Source organism: Hippichthys cyanospilos, chromosome 1 (genome assembly GCF_059441005.1).
Source record: "Hippichthys cyanospilos isolate Australia breed blue-spotted pipefish chromosome 1, RoL_Hcya_1.0, whole genome shotgun sequence".
Taxonomy (NCBI): domain Eukaryota; kingdom Metazoa; phylum Chordata; class Actinopteri; order Syngnathiformes; family Syngnathidae; genus Hippichthys; species Hippichthys cyanospilos.
The window spans coordinates 22,634,980-22,649,939 of record NC_142369.1 but is presented as its reverse complement, the minus strand read 5'-3'; the positions used below and the strand labels follow the sequence as shown (position 1 = coordinate 22,649,939).

General features: G+C 40.6%; 1 protein-coding gene across 7 annotated transcripts in view; it reads left to right on the top strand.

The window, feature by feature from the left end:
• The window catches only part of grid2 (glutamate receptor, ionotropic, delta 2), a 461,289-nt gene that overhangs the window by 405,121 nt on the left and 41,208 nt on the right, over positions 1-14,960 (top strand). For all 7 annotated transcript variants that reach the window (XR_015865772.1, XR_015865770.1, XR_015865771.1 and 4 more), the window contains one exon: positions 12,954-13,120. Coding sequence is in view for 4 of the 7 variants with exons in the window: in XM_088415956.1 (XP_088272082.1) it covers positions 12,954-13,120 (167 nt within the window). In the remaining 3 variants the exon portion in view is untranslated. The remainder of the gene's footprint in view (positions 1-12,953; positions 13,121-14,960) is intronic.

Genomic DNA, 14,960 nt, shown 5'->3' with positions numbered 1-14,960 from the left:
TAAGTATGAATATTGTATACACTCCATGTACAAAATAACTCCAACGGTACAAATGCAGACATGTTTCCATCTGGTTTTGAATACACTGTAGCTTTTATAATATATTTAGATGCATTGATACTATGCATGTACACTAACTCATTTCAATTGGGCTTGTCACAGTGAGCAACCGCATGTTTGCTTTAGTTTTAGCTCCTCGACCTGCTGTTTTATGGAGGCAAATTTGGTGCAAAATGTGTACAATTGAAATGTACAAGACACAAGTTGGCACTAGGTGTCAATACAGGGCCATTTTGGTTGATTTGATTTAGATACCAGTCGACGTGTTAGCTTCCCCTGTTCGCATTCTCGTTAACAGGCGCCCAAATGAACCAACGAGTTTCAGCTTCAGCCTGCCCGTCACTTGATTGATTGAAACTGTTTCCAGTGATATGTGATCAAGAGTGCCAGGAAGGCACAACTTGATGGAAACAAACTTGATTGAAACAAATATACAGTTTAGTTTTTTTATCGTTGATTATCTTTTGGAATCCAATATTCACAGTTTGATTGATACAATTGCTGATTCCATTTTCAAATATATAGGTGAGAGGAAAAGTGTGAAGTCTCACTGTCACAAAAACAGCAAAAAATTTAACACGGCGCCATCTATTGCGAAGGGCCTGTTCAGTAATGCCTCTCACCTGCAATGTCATGTTTTCAAATACTTTGTAAGGTGGATTTTGATTTTGCATTGTCAGGCTAATCTACAGACTGAGCAGAAACAACTTGAATAGTTTTTATAGCCAATAACTAAACATAGGTTGCGTGGAATAAAAGACAATTAATGGGTGAATTTGTAAGAATTGAATTTCAAAGACGCAACGGATGAATGAAGACTCTTCCTGACAAAAGTCTGTCATATGCATATGTGGCTATCGAAGAAGGGGGTCCAACCAACTGCTATTTTTAAACAGTTGTTTGGCAACATTGTCTGTACTCTACCGGGTGCCCTTCCGCCCTCCCCTTGAGAAACATGAATCCTTAAAGTTCACTCCTAAATTGGAAGACACATTTCACAGAGAGGAGTCGTGACCTTTTATACACAGGCCGCACGTCCCAGCTGGATCACAAACACCATCAAAGTGCTTCCAAATCACCTCGCCGAGCTTCTTATTGGCCCATTTGGCCTCCACAAGTCAGTGCAGTCCAAGCCGATTTGCATTTTCATTACCCCTCTATGTATGGAGGCATGCCAACATCATGGTCCAGCCAAAACCTTGCTTGATCTACCTCGGCCGTTGCACTTACAACCTTTAATAAATGCGTACGAGCAGTCGTGGTGCAGGTGAAGAGAAAAGAACTTTGTCTTCAGTTCTCAAATGCACTTTAGTAACACAGACTTCTTGTGAATACCTGATGCGGGCTTTGTATTTCGCAATTTGATGTTTTGCCTTCTGCTATATAGGAGTGTGATGTTATCATTGGCAACACAAGACAAGCAATCTGTCAATGACACACCTTCAAATCTCAATTCGAGAAACCATATGAGACATGAGATTATATTTGGTGAAAAATAGAGTGTCTAAAAGCCCAGAGAGGCCCCAACCCCCAGTCCGCGGCCAGAACCGCTACTGGGCCACACCCAAAATAATTATTGACATTTCATGTATCCGTTTCGGTCACGCGAGAGCCAAAATTTTACTCATGTAGTATAAAAAAATCAGTGAGAAACAGACATCTTTAGAAAATTCCTTTAGGAAGGAGAAAAGAGCCTACAACTAAGAAGAAAAAGAAAGCTTTTAACAGGCAATACCAGGAGTCCTACTTGACACAATGATTTATCGCGATAGGGAATTTGAGTGATACTTTCTAGACAAACCAGGTTAATCTAGCATGGCTGTACAAGATTATCAACTGCTGGAGATCACAAATGCTTTTAAAGTATGTCAAGATTTCTGGCATTCTATCTGTGTGAAGCAAGTTTTCTGCAATAACCGCAACAAAAATAAAACGACTTCCATCACTCTTTGATAGAAAAACAAGCTCAGTGAGTTCAAATTTTATATGCACCTTAGATTTGTTTTGTGTTGTACCCTATTTTCCACACTGCTGTATAAGGCGCCGCGGATTATAAGGCGCACCTTCAAAGAATGGTGCATAGGAACAGTAGTGGCTGGAGTAGTGTTCATTCACTAGATGGCGTTGTGCTAATGGGAACGTCAACAAAACAATCATGTTGATTTAAAAAGTTTCTGGATTTATTTGACAAAATCACACTTTCTTTTACAAAAATGTGTGGCTTTTGCGCCTTGTCCCCATGTAAATTGCTTCAAAGTTGGAGCATACTGTATATAGCAGATCAAAATTTCAAACAGGTTGTTATATAAAAAAAAAAAACCATTTCTAACTGAAATGCACAGGTTTTTTTTTTATTTTTTTGTCCCCTGGTTTAGCGCTGTATAAAGCGCGTAGACAGCTGTTGAGAAAATTGATGGCTTTTAGTTTAGCCGTATAATGCTGATAATATGGCATCCGTATTATTTTGCAGGAATGCCTGCCCCTTTCGAGTCGTGATAAACTCGTCAGTCCTGCGTTGACCGGTTTGTGGTGATAAAAAGGTTGGAGGCCACTGTCCTAGAGGTCATGACCTATTGGCTCGTTCTGGAAAGGACATGTGCGAAACATTGCATCCACATCAATGTTTTATTTCACTCGCAAAGCCTTAAGCTACAGCTAACAGCCCTCTCGTTTGTTTCTGGAGGGCTTTAAAAAGCCTGCATGGGTGGATATTATGGATTCAAAGTCGAGGAAGCAGAAGAACAAAAAAACTTTATGAGTCCCTAAGGCAGAATGAATTGTTTTCCACTCTCTTATTGACTAGTACACAAGGGCCAACAAAAACACACATTACAGAATGCATTCCTCTAGAGAGATTGAGGGCAGTGAATAAAAATATAGTATGCGCCCCTCCCCGGAAGTTGGAATGCGCTACCTTGCCAATACTATACATATTTGTGATCATTATCAACCAATTATATCCTCAGCCAAGCCAAAGCATAAATCAAGACCATTTTGTTTTTGCCTGTTTTGTACTGTAGGTCTTCAGGGAAGAACGTCTTTGTAGTGGTTATCACATCTGTCTCACACTGGAGAGGTTCTATGTTTGAATCTCATTTAAGCCTATGGAGTCTGATAACATTCAGTGTTGCATGATTTGTCCTAGCTTGAATGAATGGGGGCACGGTAGAAGACTGGATAACATGTCCGCCTCACAGTGCAGAGTTCACAGGTTTGCTGTGTTTGCATGTTCTCCCTGTGCCTGCACGGGTCTTCTTCCAAGTAAATGGTAAATGGACTTTCACATATACAGCGCTTTTCTAGCTTAGGTACTCAAAGCGCTTTACACTAACTAGTCATTTACCTACTGATGACGCAGCATCAGGAGCAACTGGGGGTTCAGTGTCTTGCTCAAGGACTCTTAGACATGGTCTTGATGGTCGGGGGATCGAACCCACGGCCTTTCTACTGGGAGACGACCACTCTACCACCGAGCCATGCCGCCCCCACTCTGGTTTCCTCCCACATTCCTAAAAGCATGCATAGTAGGTATGTTGGACACTGACTGCGACCCTCATGAGGAAAAGCGGTTAAGAAAATGGATGGTGGATTGATGAATGCAGCAAAACTACTGTATGACTGTAGATATGGAATTATGTACTTAACAATCAAAAGTGGCACAACTGAAACATGTTTTTTTTTTTTTAATTTAGTTTCTTGAAAATAGCCACCCTCTGATTACTTTGCAAACTCTTGACACACTCACAAGTAGCTTCAAGATGTAATCACTTAAAATGGTTTTCACTTCACCGATGTGCCTTATCAGCATTAATTAGTGGAATTTCTTGTTCTATCAGTAGCGTTGGGACCATCAGTTGTCTTGTGCAGAAGTCAGGTTGATACACTGCAAAAGAACCCAACTGGACAAATTTCATATTCCACTTAAATTCATATTAAGGCAGGAACCAACCAGCTAAATTCAAGAAAAACAAGCAGTCATCATTACTTTAAGAAATTGAATGAGAAATCATGTCATTTTGTATGTCTGTGTGTAATGTAAGCATGCGTGCATCTTTGTATGTATGTATGTATGTATGTATGTATGTATATGTATGTACGTATGTATGTGTATGTTTGTAATATAATTAAGGCAGCGCCGGTCTCAATCAGAAAACACATACGCTTTTGGAAGGAGGAAAGCAGCTTCCCCGGAACATTGGAAATCGCCTACCTAGATTTATTTTATAATTAATTGGAATTTCATGTGTAAACTTTTATTATTATCATGCTTGCTGCAGCCTTCACTTAAATTAGACTTCTGTACTGTACAGTTATTGTATAAGGTGTAATAATTTAAGATTTAAGTAAATATGTGTACTGTAGTATTTGGACATCTGTATGGCATGCGGGAAACCTTCATAGCACGTCTGCAGAAATATGCTTGACTGACACAGGAGAGAGACGCAGAGTCGACATTTTGATTCACTGGTCAAATCTCTGACACTCAGCAAAAACTTCAAGACACTTTTTTCCCAAGTTCCTTTCAGCTGGCTGTCATTCGTTCTGAGAGGTCGAGCAGCTCTGTAATCTGCAAAGACCTTGAAGTCACTTCCCGGCCCTTCGTGTCCGGCGCAGCGAGGTGACAGAAACGGCTCACTTTTAGCCTTTTGAGTCCAGCCGGCATGAATGACTGACTGAGTGGGCGGGGCTAGCGAGCGATGCCATTGGGGACAAAATGGGTTCAAGCCTTTGAAATTGGGGTTGATGGCTGAATGGATGGACAGAACGGTCTCATCATAACGGGTCTTTCTCCAGCTACATTAAATCACACTGAAAAGAACATTGAATGTCTTCACTGTGCACTCTTCTTGTCAGTGTACTGTACACTTACGTCATTGACTCAATATAGTTCTCACGCTTGAAATGATATGTTCTGGCCACTACATTAGGTACCAAGGGGTACCGTCTATGTTGGCTGATGTCACGACGATTAGTTTGTTAAACAGCTGACAAGCAACGGACCAAAAATGTATATCCACGCCAAACGTGACTGTGTGTGACAAACTGTGTGTGAAAACTGTAACCGTATTTTACTTGTGCAGCTAATACTTTGCATATCACTCTGTATGTACTGCACGTGGCGAAAGAAAACATCACACGGCCACTGTGTTGAGAACTTCATAGAGGAACAAAAATGTATACACAGAGAAAGGAGCTCACCAAGCCATGGACAGAAAAGGGCAGATTTAATTGGCTGTTTGGTTTCACACTTGACAGGTGACACGGCTTTCAGAGACCTAACTACAGTAATTTACAAGCAATTAAAAAGTACGTCTTCCATTGTATTTCTGTCTTTCATTTTTTTTTTTTTTTAATGTGCTTATAGCAATTTGGTGTGTGGGCGTGTGCGTGTGTGTGTGTGTGTGTGTAACAAAACATTTTTGAAAAAGGCAATAACCAGATTGTTTAGTTATTTGCCCGAGTGGTATCTTGATGAACTTTGAGGTCTGTTGTTGCCAGGCAACAGGGTACAAACAGGGCCTACGGTGAAGAAACCTGACCCTTAAAGGCTCGCCCTCGTACGTCTGCGAAAGAATCAATTACAATTTACAGTGCAAAAGTGGTCTTTGTGGAGGCAAACTAACACAAATGAAAAAATATTGTCCAATCAAACAAAAGGAAGATGAAAAGAAAAAGTCAAATGAATAATTTTTTTGCCTCATCCTATTAAGGGTGGCGTCTTGGTTTTGGCTCACTGATCCGTAACAGATGATCTGTCTCCCACATCTGTCTCCAATTACTCCTCACTTTCACTATCATATCTCTCATCGGCTTAACGGGGGTCTGAGCAAACATTTGCATGCGGTGTGACAAAAGGCGATGTATTTATCTATTCATTTATATTTTCTCACTTTGTCGCGCTTCCCGAACAAACAATAAAGACTAATGACAGCTGAGGGTAATTAAACAACGGAGCCAAAAAAAAAAAAAAAGAAGGGCACAGAAGAAGTTGTCATATTGCAATCTCAGGGGTGATGGAGCCAACTTGAGCGAGCAGTCGGACAGAACCTCTCAAGAGGATTGATGCCACCTGCGTGCGAGGCTTTCATTAGCTTGCATTGTTTTGAGGGTTTTTTTTTATATGGAAATGTACTGATCGTTACCTCTGCCAAAAGAAAAGGGTTGTTCACCTGGTTTTGTGTGTATGTGTGAACAAAACCGCTGTTGGGCAGGATGTATGACATGAGACTTGAGTGAATCTCAAGTAGTAGTAGTAGTAGTAACTTTGCAAAATTGCTATGCTTTTTCTTTTGATTATTGGTGGCAGAAACTAAAAATGTGGCTGTGAAATCAGAAATGTAAGTCAATGGACAAGTACCTATTTGTGTATTTTAAGATTTTAATATTAATAATACAAACGAGTGGTGGTGTGGTCCTTAGCCTGTGGGGTTAGGCTCTCAGTTGCTAGGCTCGGACTTGGATTTGTAAGTCTTTCTTAAAACTCTAAATTGACCACATGAGTGAAATATGGCTTGACTGTAGAGTATGCGCACTACAACTAGCATGCTCAAGGTTGCATAACATACCAGCTGCCTTTGGCCGAAAGGTGGGATAAGTTTTGGATTGGTTGCGAGCCAATCACAATTTACACTCACGTTCTCACCTATGGACAATCTAGCATTCAGTAAACCTAACACGAGAAGGTGGGAGGAAGCTGCACGACTCCTGAGGGGAAAAAAGACATGAGGGAAAGTAAAAAATGCACGCAGTGTCCAGGCCTGCGATTCAAACCTTGAACTTCAGAGCAGTGAAAAATTCTGTTCGGTAAACCATTTTGTAACGCGCTCTGCTGCCACCTGCAGGCATTATTGCAACCGACAATGACTGAGATTAGGGCTGGGGGAAATGTAATACTATTTATGAATTTTAATATTAGAAATTGAGTGGCACCTGCCTTCCAGTACACACTTGGAGCTCAAGTGCACAATATGAGGAAATGACAATAGCAAGCGCACAGCTGAGTGTCAGACGATCTTATTATCACACATACGGTATAGAGGGCCGCATCGGAAATGTCACAAATAAGACAGAGTCTGTGCCAGGAGTGGAAATAAATGATTGACAGCAAAGCATAACACAAAATTGATCTCTAGGCATGGTAGGTCTGAGGCCCACGATGGGACATGCTGTCTCTTTGCTGCGCATTGATTGATTTCGCTTGCCCCTAATCTAATTTTTATTCAAATGTCTGCACGTTTGTGGAATCCTGATGGAATATTCCACCGAGGAAGAATCTGTACTCCCTTGATTTGTTAAATGAGAATTAAACAAAAGCAGCAGCGGAGTCAGCGGGATGCAACAGAGAGCGAGTGGAGAGACAAGGTTAGGAAGATGCTCCGAGGTAGAAAAAAGATGTTTGATCTTGCACTGTGTGCTTTCGGATCAGAAACAGTTGCTGCGAGACTTGGGAGTCAGTGTGTTGTTTGAAATGAAATCAGCAGAAGTTGCAATTATTTGGGAGCGAGGCGAGCATCGTCTTTTTTTCTTTTTCTTTTTTTTTCTTCGCGCGTGCGGTCCAAGATGTGAAGATATCAAGATGCGAGTGTGTCTCTGGGCAGCTGGTCTTTTCTTTTACTCGGCGACTGTCTTAAGCCTACTTTGCTCTTATTTCTCTGAATCACATGAATCAAAGTCTTAGCGGAGTGATGCAAGAAGACAGGCAAACAGGCGCAAGGCTAAAGTACACTTTCTAGATGAGTTCACTCTTTAAGGATTGACATCTTTTTTTTGCCACAATACGGCTCTTAAGGGACTGCCATACCCTACCCTTGTATTAGACTCCGCAACGTCTGCTTCCATCCCATTCTTGGTTCCATCAAAGACGACTCCATACTGCGGCAGTCATGAGCACCTGTCAAACCAGTCAGTCAGACAAAAGTTCACATCTAAAATAGGTGGTGTCATTGCGTACTTATATTAGAAAGGAAATTGGAAAAAGACGGCAAATGGAAGAGTTAATCGCAGCATGGAGTCTTCCTTTACATTATGTAGTCCACAACACACCTACAGTATACAGTAAAACAATAAATGTACTGTTCATGCAAAGTAGCATTTATGTACAAGGAACATGTTTTCCCCCAGTTATTTGATTCATTGCCTATTTAAATCTTGTATTGTTGGTTTTTCTTTTTTGTATAGTGATTTCGTTTTCCATTGTTAGCACAAACTTGAAGCTGCACCCCATTTTTGTTTATTATACCGGAACAAAAAAGGTGTTGTATCTTGTAAAATATGTTTTTTTACTATAGTGGTTGTGAGGTTTTATCTACTCAACAGTATAGCGTACCATGCATTACAAAAGGCACAATTACAATAAATATGTGTTTGGAAAACACTTCTATTAAGTAAATGAAAAACCGTATGCCGTTATGTCAGCATGTCATTTATTTGCCGCAAGACCAGCTATTCTTAAACTGCTGTGCAAACCATTTCAGTTTGTTTGCCGGTATCATTGTAAACCGAGACACCCCCCTGTGTTTTAGTGTTAGAATACGATTAAACAGCAGTCAAGAGCTGCCACGGCAATAACCCAGGCTCATAGTCCCGGGCTGTTATTGCTTCAGTCAATGAGCCCAAAAACATGTGAAAGTGACAAACAAGACAACTAGTATGTAAACATCCAGAGAGGAGCAGAATTGCGATCATTTATTGTGCTCCCCAGGTGGAGAGCATCATAATTAAAACTGTGACGTGAGCGATGGAAATACAAGCGAGACACCGAGGTGCCTTCAATTTTGTGATTATGGATGTTAGCGGGATGTCATTTGTATGCGTGGGCGAAAACAAGGTCTGATGCAACGGTTAGGATTCATGTGCAGATGTGTTGTCGGTTGCTGGGAGCCATGTTGTTGCGCTTTGAGGGAATTTTGAGAAAGTTTATCTCAGCGCAGCTCTAAACATGCTACGGTGAAGACCTCGGAGTCAACACTTTTAGCGCAGAGTTCACTTGAGGCAAAAGTCAACATGGTTCTTTTGCCCACACAATAAAAGTGTTAAAAGCTCCCACGATGAAACAAAGTGCAAAGAGGATGGTCGTACGCGAATGCAAATTTGAAAGGCGGTTTGATTAAAAATGTTGCTGTATACTCCAGGCATGGTTTAAAAATGTAAAATGTGTGCACTCAAAACACTTAATGAGAGCCCATATTGCATTCGTCCTCATAAAAGCTATTTTTACGCTATTTTTATTTGATTGAGGTGGGATTACCGCAGCCACTGAGTCCAGTTCTGTTTCTTATTACTTTTCAACATGTTTTAAGCAGCCACGTGTTCTCTGGACCGATTTTTAACATCATCAAGTCTCCTCCTACAAAATCAGTCCTGATTATCACTTAAGGAGTTCAGTCATCAACACTAGCATGCCGGCATGCTAAAGCGATAGTTAAGCCATCTTAAGTGCTCTCAGTCTAAGATGCGGCATGTAGCAGATGGTCGCATCATTACAGGTGCGCCGTTTATTCAGTCTGCAAGAGGCCACAGGTGTTTAAGCAAATTTTACTTCAAGCGCTTCGTGGCACGATACAAACTCGGCAGCAGGCTATCGAGCAAGCATGTCAACAGTTTAACAAGCGTAATAACTTGATTGGAAAATGCTCTGTCGTCTGGTCACTTTCAACATAAGTCCACGGCAGCTGCCACGCGTGTCCAAATGTTGGTGTCTTTATCATCTTCAACAGAAATTCTAAAGAAACAAACGTGTTTTTCCTGCTGTCGTCAACACTGCTTCTGCTTTGTGTTTAAGATTCAAGGACATGAGCCTCTCCCATCTGTTGTTGTTCAAATCATGAAAGAAGTACCTGCAGATACATTGGCAAGAGAAGTATGGAATGAAATGAAATTTGTATAACTCCCAAGTTTATCAATGTAAAATAATGAGTTCATCTCAGAAGCATCACAATGAGTGTTGCAACCTTGCTGCTATTTGATGAATCGAGTGAAAAGACTCTTTTATTCTCAAGTCTGTTTCTGAAAACTGAGATTTATGTATTAAAAAAAAAGAAAGAAATCGTCGAGAAAGTCACTCAGTCGAGCTAAGGTAAAAAGATTGCTGTCTGCATACAAACAGAAGATTCAAAATTCCAACATTCAAAGTGTTTATTGTCATGTTCACAGTGTCTCCATACAATAAAACTTTGCTGTCCACGTGAATGTCGTTTAAAAAAAAAGGACAAGTACCAAAAAGCGTGGTTTTACATTTTATACAACTCTTTATTAAAATAATTATTTATTCAATGCATTTATTTTCGATCACTGCCATGAGTAGCTATGAATAACAATATATAATAAATTATTATATCCATTATTGTAACATGTTGTTCATTCCTATACATAATATATTATAAAATGTATTCATAAATATTGTTACCTATAAATTCAGTTTCTATACTTATACACTAGCTGAATTAATCTGTTATGACAAAGACAGTTAACAAATACAGTACATTAATGAATATTTACAGTGAAGCAATTTAAATAATAGTATGTGTGTGTGTGTGTGCATGTGGGTGTGCGGGTTTGTGTGCATGCGTGTTTTTAAAACTGTGCTCTTCTGATAAAATCCCTGCCACATACAACAATTCTAGCAGCTGTTTACATTCATTTACCAGTTCTATAGTCAGGACATACAAAAAGTTTAAAACGTGCTCTGTGGAAGACATAAAGTGCGTATGTATAATTTTTCACATGCACCTGTGGGAGCTTTAGGGGCATTACGGTAAACACAGCAATACACACCCTCCTCCGGCTGGCCATAGCTTCAGTATAACAAACACGGCGACCTCCAGAGCCACCCCCATGGAAAATATTTTAATGATAATTACAACTATATTTTAAAACATGCTGTTGGTCTTAAGGAACACATTTATTTGCAAGTTTTTGAATTTGATAACAATGTATTCATTTTTAATGAAAAACAGTCTATATTTTACACATCGTGACTTAAAAGCTACGCTATAGAAAATTAAATTTGAAATCGCTACTTCCCCATATTGTTGAAAAACAAAACTGCACACTTGGTTTTTCACGTGCACGCTTTGCGCACTTGTATGTGCCCTAGCCTCGTCATAACAACTTAGCTAGGATTACAGAGATGATAAATGTCGCATACAATTATTGTTTTAAAAACTGCAGATCCATTGTCATGTTCTTTGATTTAACTAACAAGAACGTGGGTCCACTTTTTGTTTGTTTTTTTTGCACCACATCTACAATAAATCTGACTTTCATTTGCACGTGTGACATGGCCGTGAACGCTCAGTAGCGTTCACATTCCACTACTAGAATGGAGCTACAATAGGCTATCTTAAGTTCGACATTTAGCTTGAATGGAAGCCCTTTTTCTTCACAACATCATACTTATTAGGTCCATTCATTCCTGGCATTCCTTTTATGTTAAATGTCACTGTCCACTTTACTTTCAGCATAGGTTATGACTGAAAAGGGGGCGAGCTTGAGGTAACTGCTCATTAAAAACAATACAACACATTTCTTTCTAAATGCCAAAGTCATAACTTCTCACATGTGGAGTAGAAAGAAAACCGTTTCTGCATCGTTTTTCAAGCCCAAGCTGGATCTCAACTCTCCACAGAGAGGCCGATGTTTACGCTGGTTCTTGCTTGATGTCCATCACTGTCAAGTTTCATTCGTTTTGTGGCACTGGTCATTTTTTTTTTCTTTATTTTAGCCTTCCACGGAGTAACTTAGTGTGTCAAGGGCAATCTCTTCCGAACAAATGTAGATTCCAGTATAGCAAAATACTGTCTGCTGGTTGTGATTGTGTCAATTAACTCCCACGCGCATGTGCATGACGTCACATACAGGAACCCAAATCTAATCTGAAGTCTATTGGCCGGAGGCATATAAGAAGACCTGATTAGAACCTCTTAGTGTAAAACACCCAATCATTTGTTTTCCCCCTAATTTTAAAACAATACCATAGAAGCCATGACATCATTGCTATTCACATATTCATAAAAATTGCTTTTGAGTTTGCCTGAAAGGTTGCATAGACTTGAATGAAGTACGTTCTGAAGCTCTGCAGAGAATTATTGCGCACACACTCCAATCGCAAAAGACACACCTGTCTACTTCGCAGGACTACAGACTGTGAAATTATCCAATCAGAGGTGCTTGTCGGTTCGCAGATATCAGGCAGCACGCGTAGGCCAACTGAGGTGAAACACATGCACTCAGCAAAGACAGAGGGGCTTTGAAAATTTCATAAAGTACTATTAAACTTTATGACTCACCAAGTGAAAATAAAGGGGTATGGAGGCATGGTATCGAAGTGTCACCACTGAGTTGTTGGTTTCTTCACTTTTTATTTCTCTGCATAAACATTAGGTGTGTTTAACCTACCTGGGATATCACGGACCAGATGCTGATCCTGATTTACGACACGACAACAGGCTTGCTCTTAACAACGTCTAAACAAAAGATATTGCCTAAAGTGGAACTGGAAGTCGGGCATAGTTTGTACACCATTTGAGGCATTTTTTTCTGGGTGGAAAATTTCAGCAGTCGAGGTACCACTTCACACGTACCTCACAAAGGGGCCATAAAATGAGCCAGTAAGCCAATAACACTCCTGCATTTAGAGTCGAGGGGGAACGATAAGCAGTGAAGTTGTTTTTCCATTTAAATTTGCTATCTCAGAAGAGAAGAATAACCTTGCTGCGCTGCGCTTATGAAATATTGTCTGTGATGAATTAGTCCTTGGCGGCCGTCTGGAATGTGCGCGCAGCCCCCATCCATATAATCTGCACAAATGTTTCAATCATTCACTCACAAAAGATGTCCCATGTCTTGACATAAGCACCGGGCTTTTCTATAACACCATTAACGTTTTATTTCAGGTGAAGTACGGCCGCTTTGGCTTCGTGTGGGATGCGGCAGTGCTGGAGTACGTCGCCAACAATGATGAGGATTGCTCCTTCTATACGGTGGGCAGCAATGCGCCGGACCGTGGCTACGGCATCGCCATGCAGCATGGCAGTCCCTACAGAGACATTTTCTCCCAGAGGTAGGAGCCACTCCCTCGAGGCAACTCTGTGACATTATTGTTTGTTCTTTCAAGGCGCAATTGACATGCAAATGGCCGTAATTCTACTTTGCGACTGCGGCCGTCCTGCTTTCGAGGCTGGCTCTGAGCAGAAATGGATAACTTTCCTGGGATGAATTCTCATATTTATTCATCCAGATTTTCTTTCAATCAGCACTTTAAATTCAGTTTGACAAAATAGAAAATGTCCACTCTGATAAAATTCTGCCTTTTGGGATGCTTGAAAATCATTCCCTTAGGGACGAACTAATAGCGGATTAAATTGTGTGTTGTGTATTTCTTCCAGAGGGAAGATTGTACTCTCTCGGCCGGTGTGAAGCTACTGTATGTTGCTTAGCAATGGCATCTGCCCTTTCTTCGCAGTGATTCTCACATCATCTGACAATCAATCTTTCAAGCGACATTTGCAAAATTGTGGATAGTTTTAAAATGCTGGTGCAAGTTTCCAAAGTGGTTGCATGCACATGACCTTTTTTTAACGTGTGTATCTGATTTTGACGGATAAGGTTACTATATTTTTGAAACATGCTACATCTGCAACGTCATGTATACGCAGATGCCCAAACTGTAAAATAAGCGATCTCGTTCCATATAAGATCGCTGTAAAAAAGACGTATGCATCAACTATTCGTGCCGGTAGTAAGCATTCACGTTCAAAATAGCTACAGCTTGTGAGTATAAGTTCACGCTTGGATTCCACATATTGCGTTATGTCTCCGCTCCATTGCGCTGCATAGTGCCACTGTAACGACGCCGCACACCCCTGAACACTGCATGCGTCTCCGCATCGCGATATCCCTGGAAGATTAGACTGCGCTTGCGCGGTCACTACCAACTTGCATGATTAATAAAAATAAAATCATTTAAAAAGCGCTTTCCAAGCTTGCGGAAACAAACCAAGATCCATTTTTGGAAGGGTTGCGTGCACAACTCTTCATCGCATGCTTTATTTACAATGGGTAAGTACAAACGTTACAGTGCCAATTGTCTTGATGACAATGGCACTGTAGAGGAGAATCAGTCGTTTTTGGGTTCATCCAGTCAATCAGCAAAGGAGACGCAATCGTCCATTCGGAGTGCTTTTTCTTTGTGAAAAAACCCAAAACCTGCAAGTACAAAGTCTTTTGAATACAACTCTCACTTGTTCAACTATGAACTATGTACGAACCTCCTGTGTGGCTTGCCTTCTGTGGATGCTACTTTCATATTTTTCCGTGAGCGCAGGTCACAATATGTAGATTGAGGTCACAATATGTAGATTGAGAATGTGACACCAAGCTACCAGGGAAATTAGTCGATCCTTTGAGTTTTTTACTGTGCATACGTCAAAAAGAGACCAGCGATGGTGGAGGCTAAACGCATGGAAAAGGGCGCTTTTAAGAGCCCGTCACGCTTCACAATTAAGGATAATGTTTGCTCATTTTTAGTGATGACCAAATGAAGCTTTTGTGGGCCATTTGTGGCCCTCTTGCGCCAATTGCTTGGAAAATGGGTTCATTTTCTGAAACTTCCGCATGGGACATCTGCTGGCAGAAACAAACACTGCGGTTGATTTGAGAGAACCTTTCCATTTAAAAGTGGTTGGTTTTGATGAACACACAAAGCTGTTCTTACCCACATGACTTAGACTCAACTCAAAGACTGAAATACTACATCTATTACATACGAATGGTTAAACTGTGGATATGAATGGTCAAACACGCATACTTTTGACTTTCTCACTCACTGTCTAGGATTAAACAACCCTATTTTTGAGGATGTCCTGTACAAACTGACACATTTCTTGTGGTGGTTTCATTCA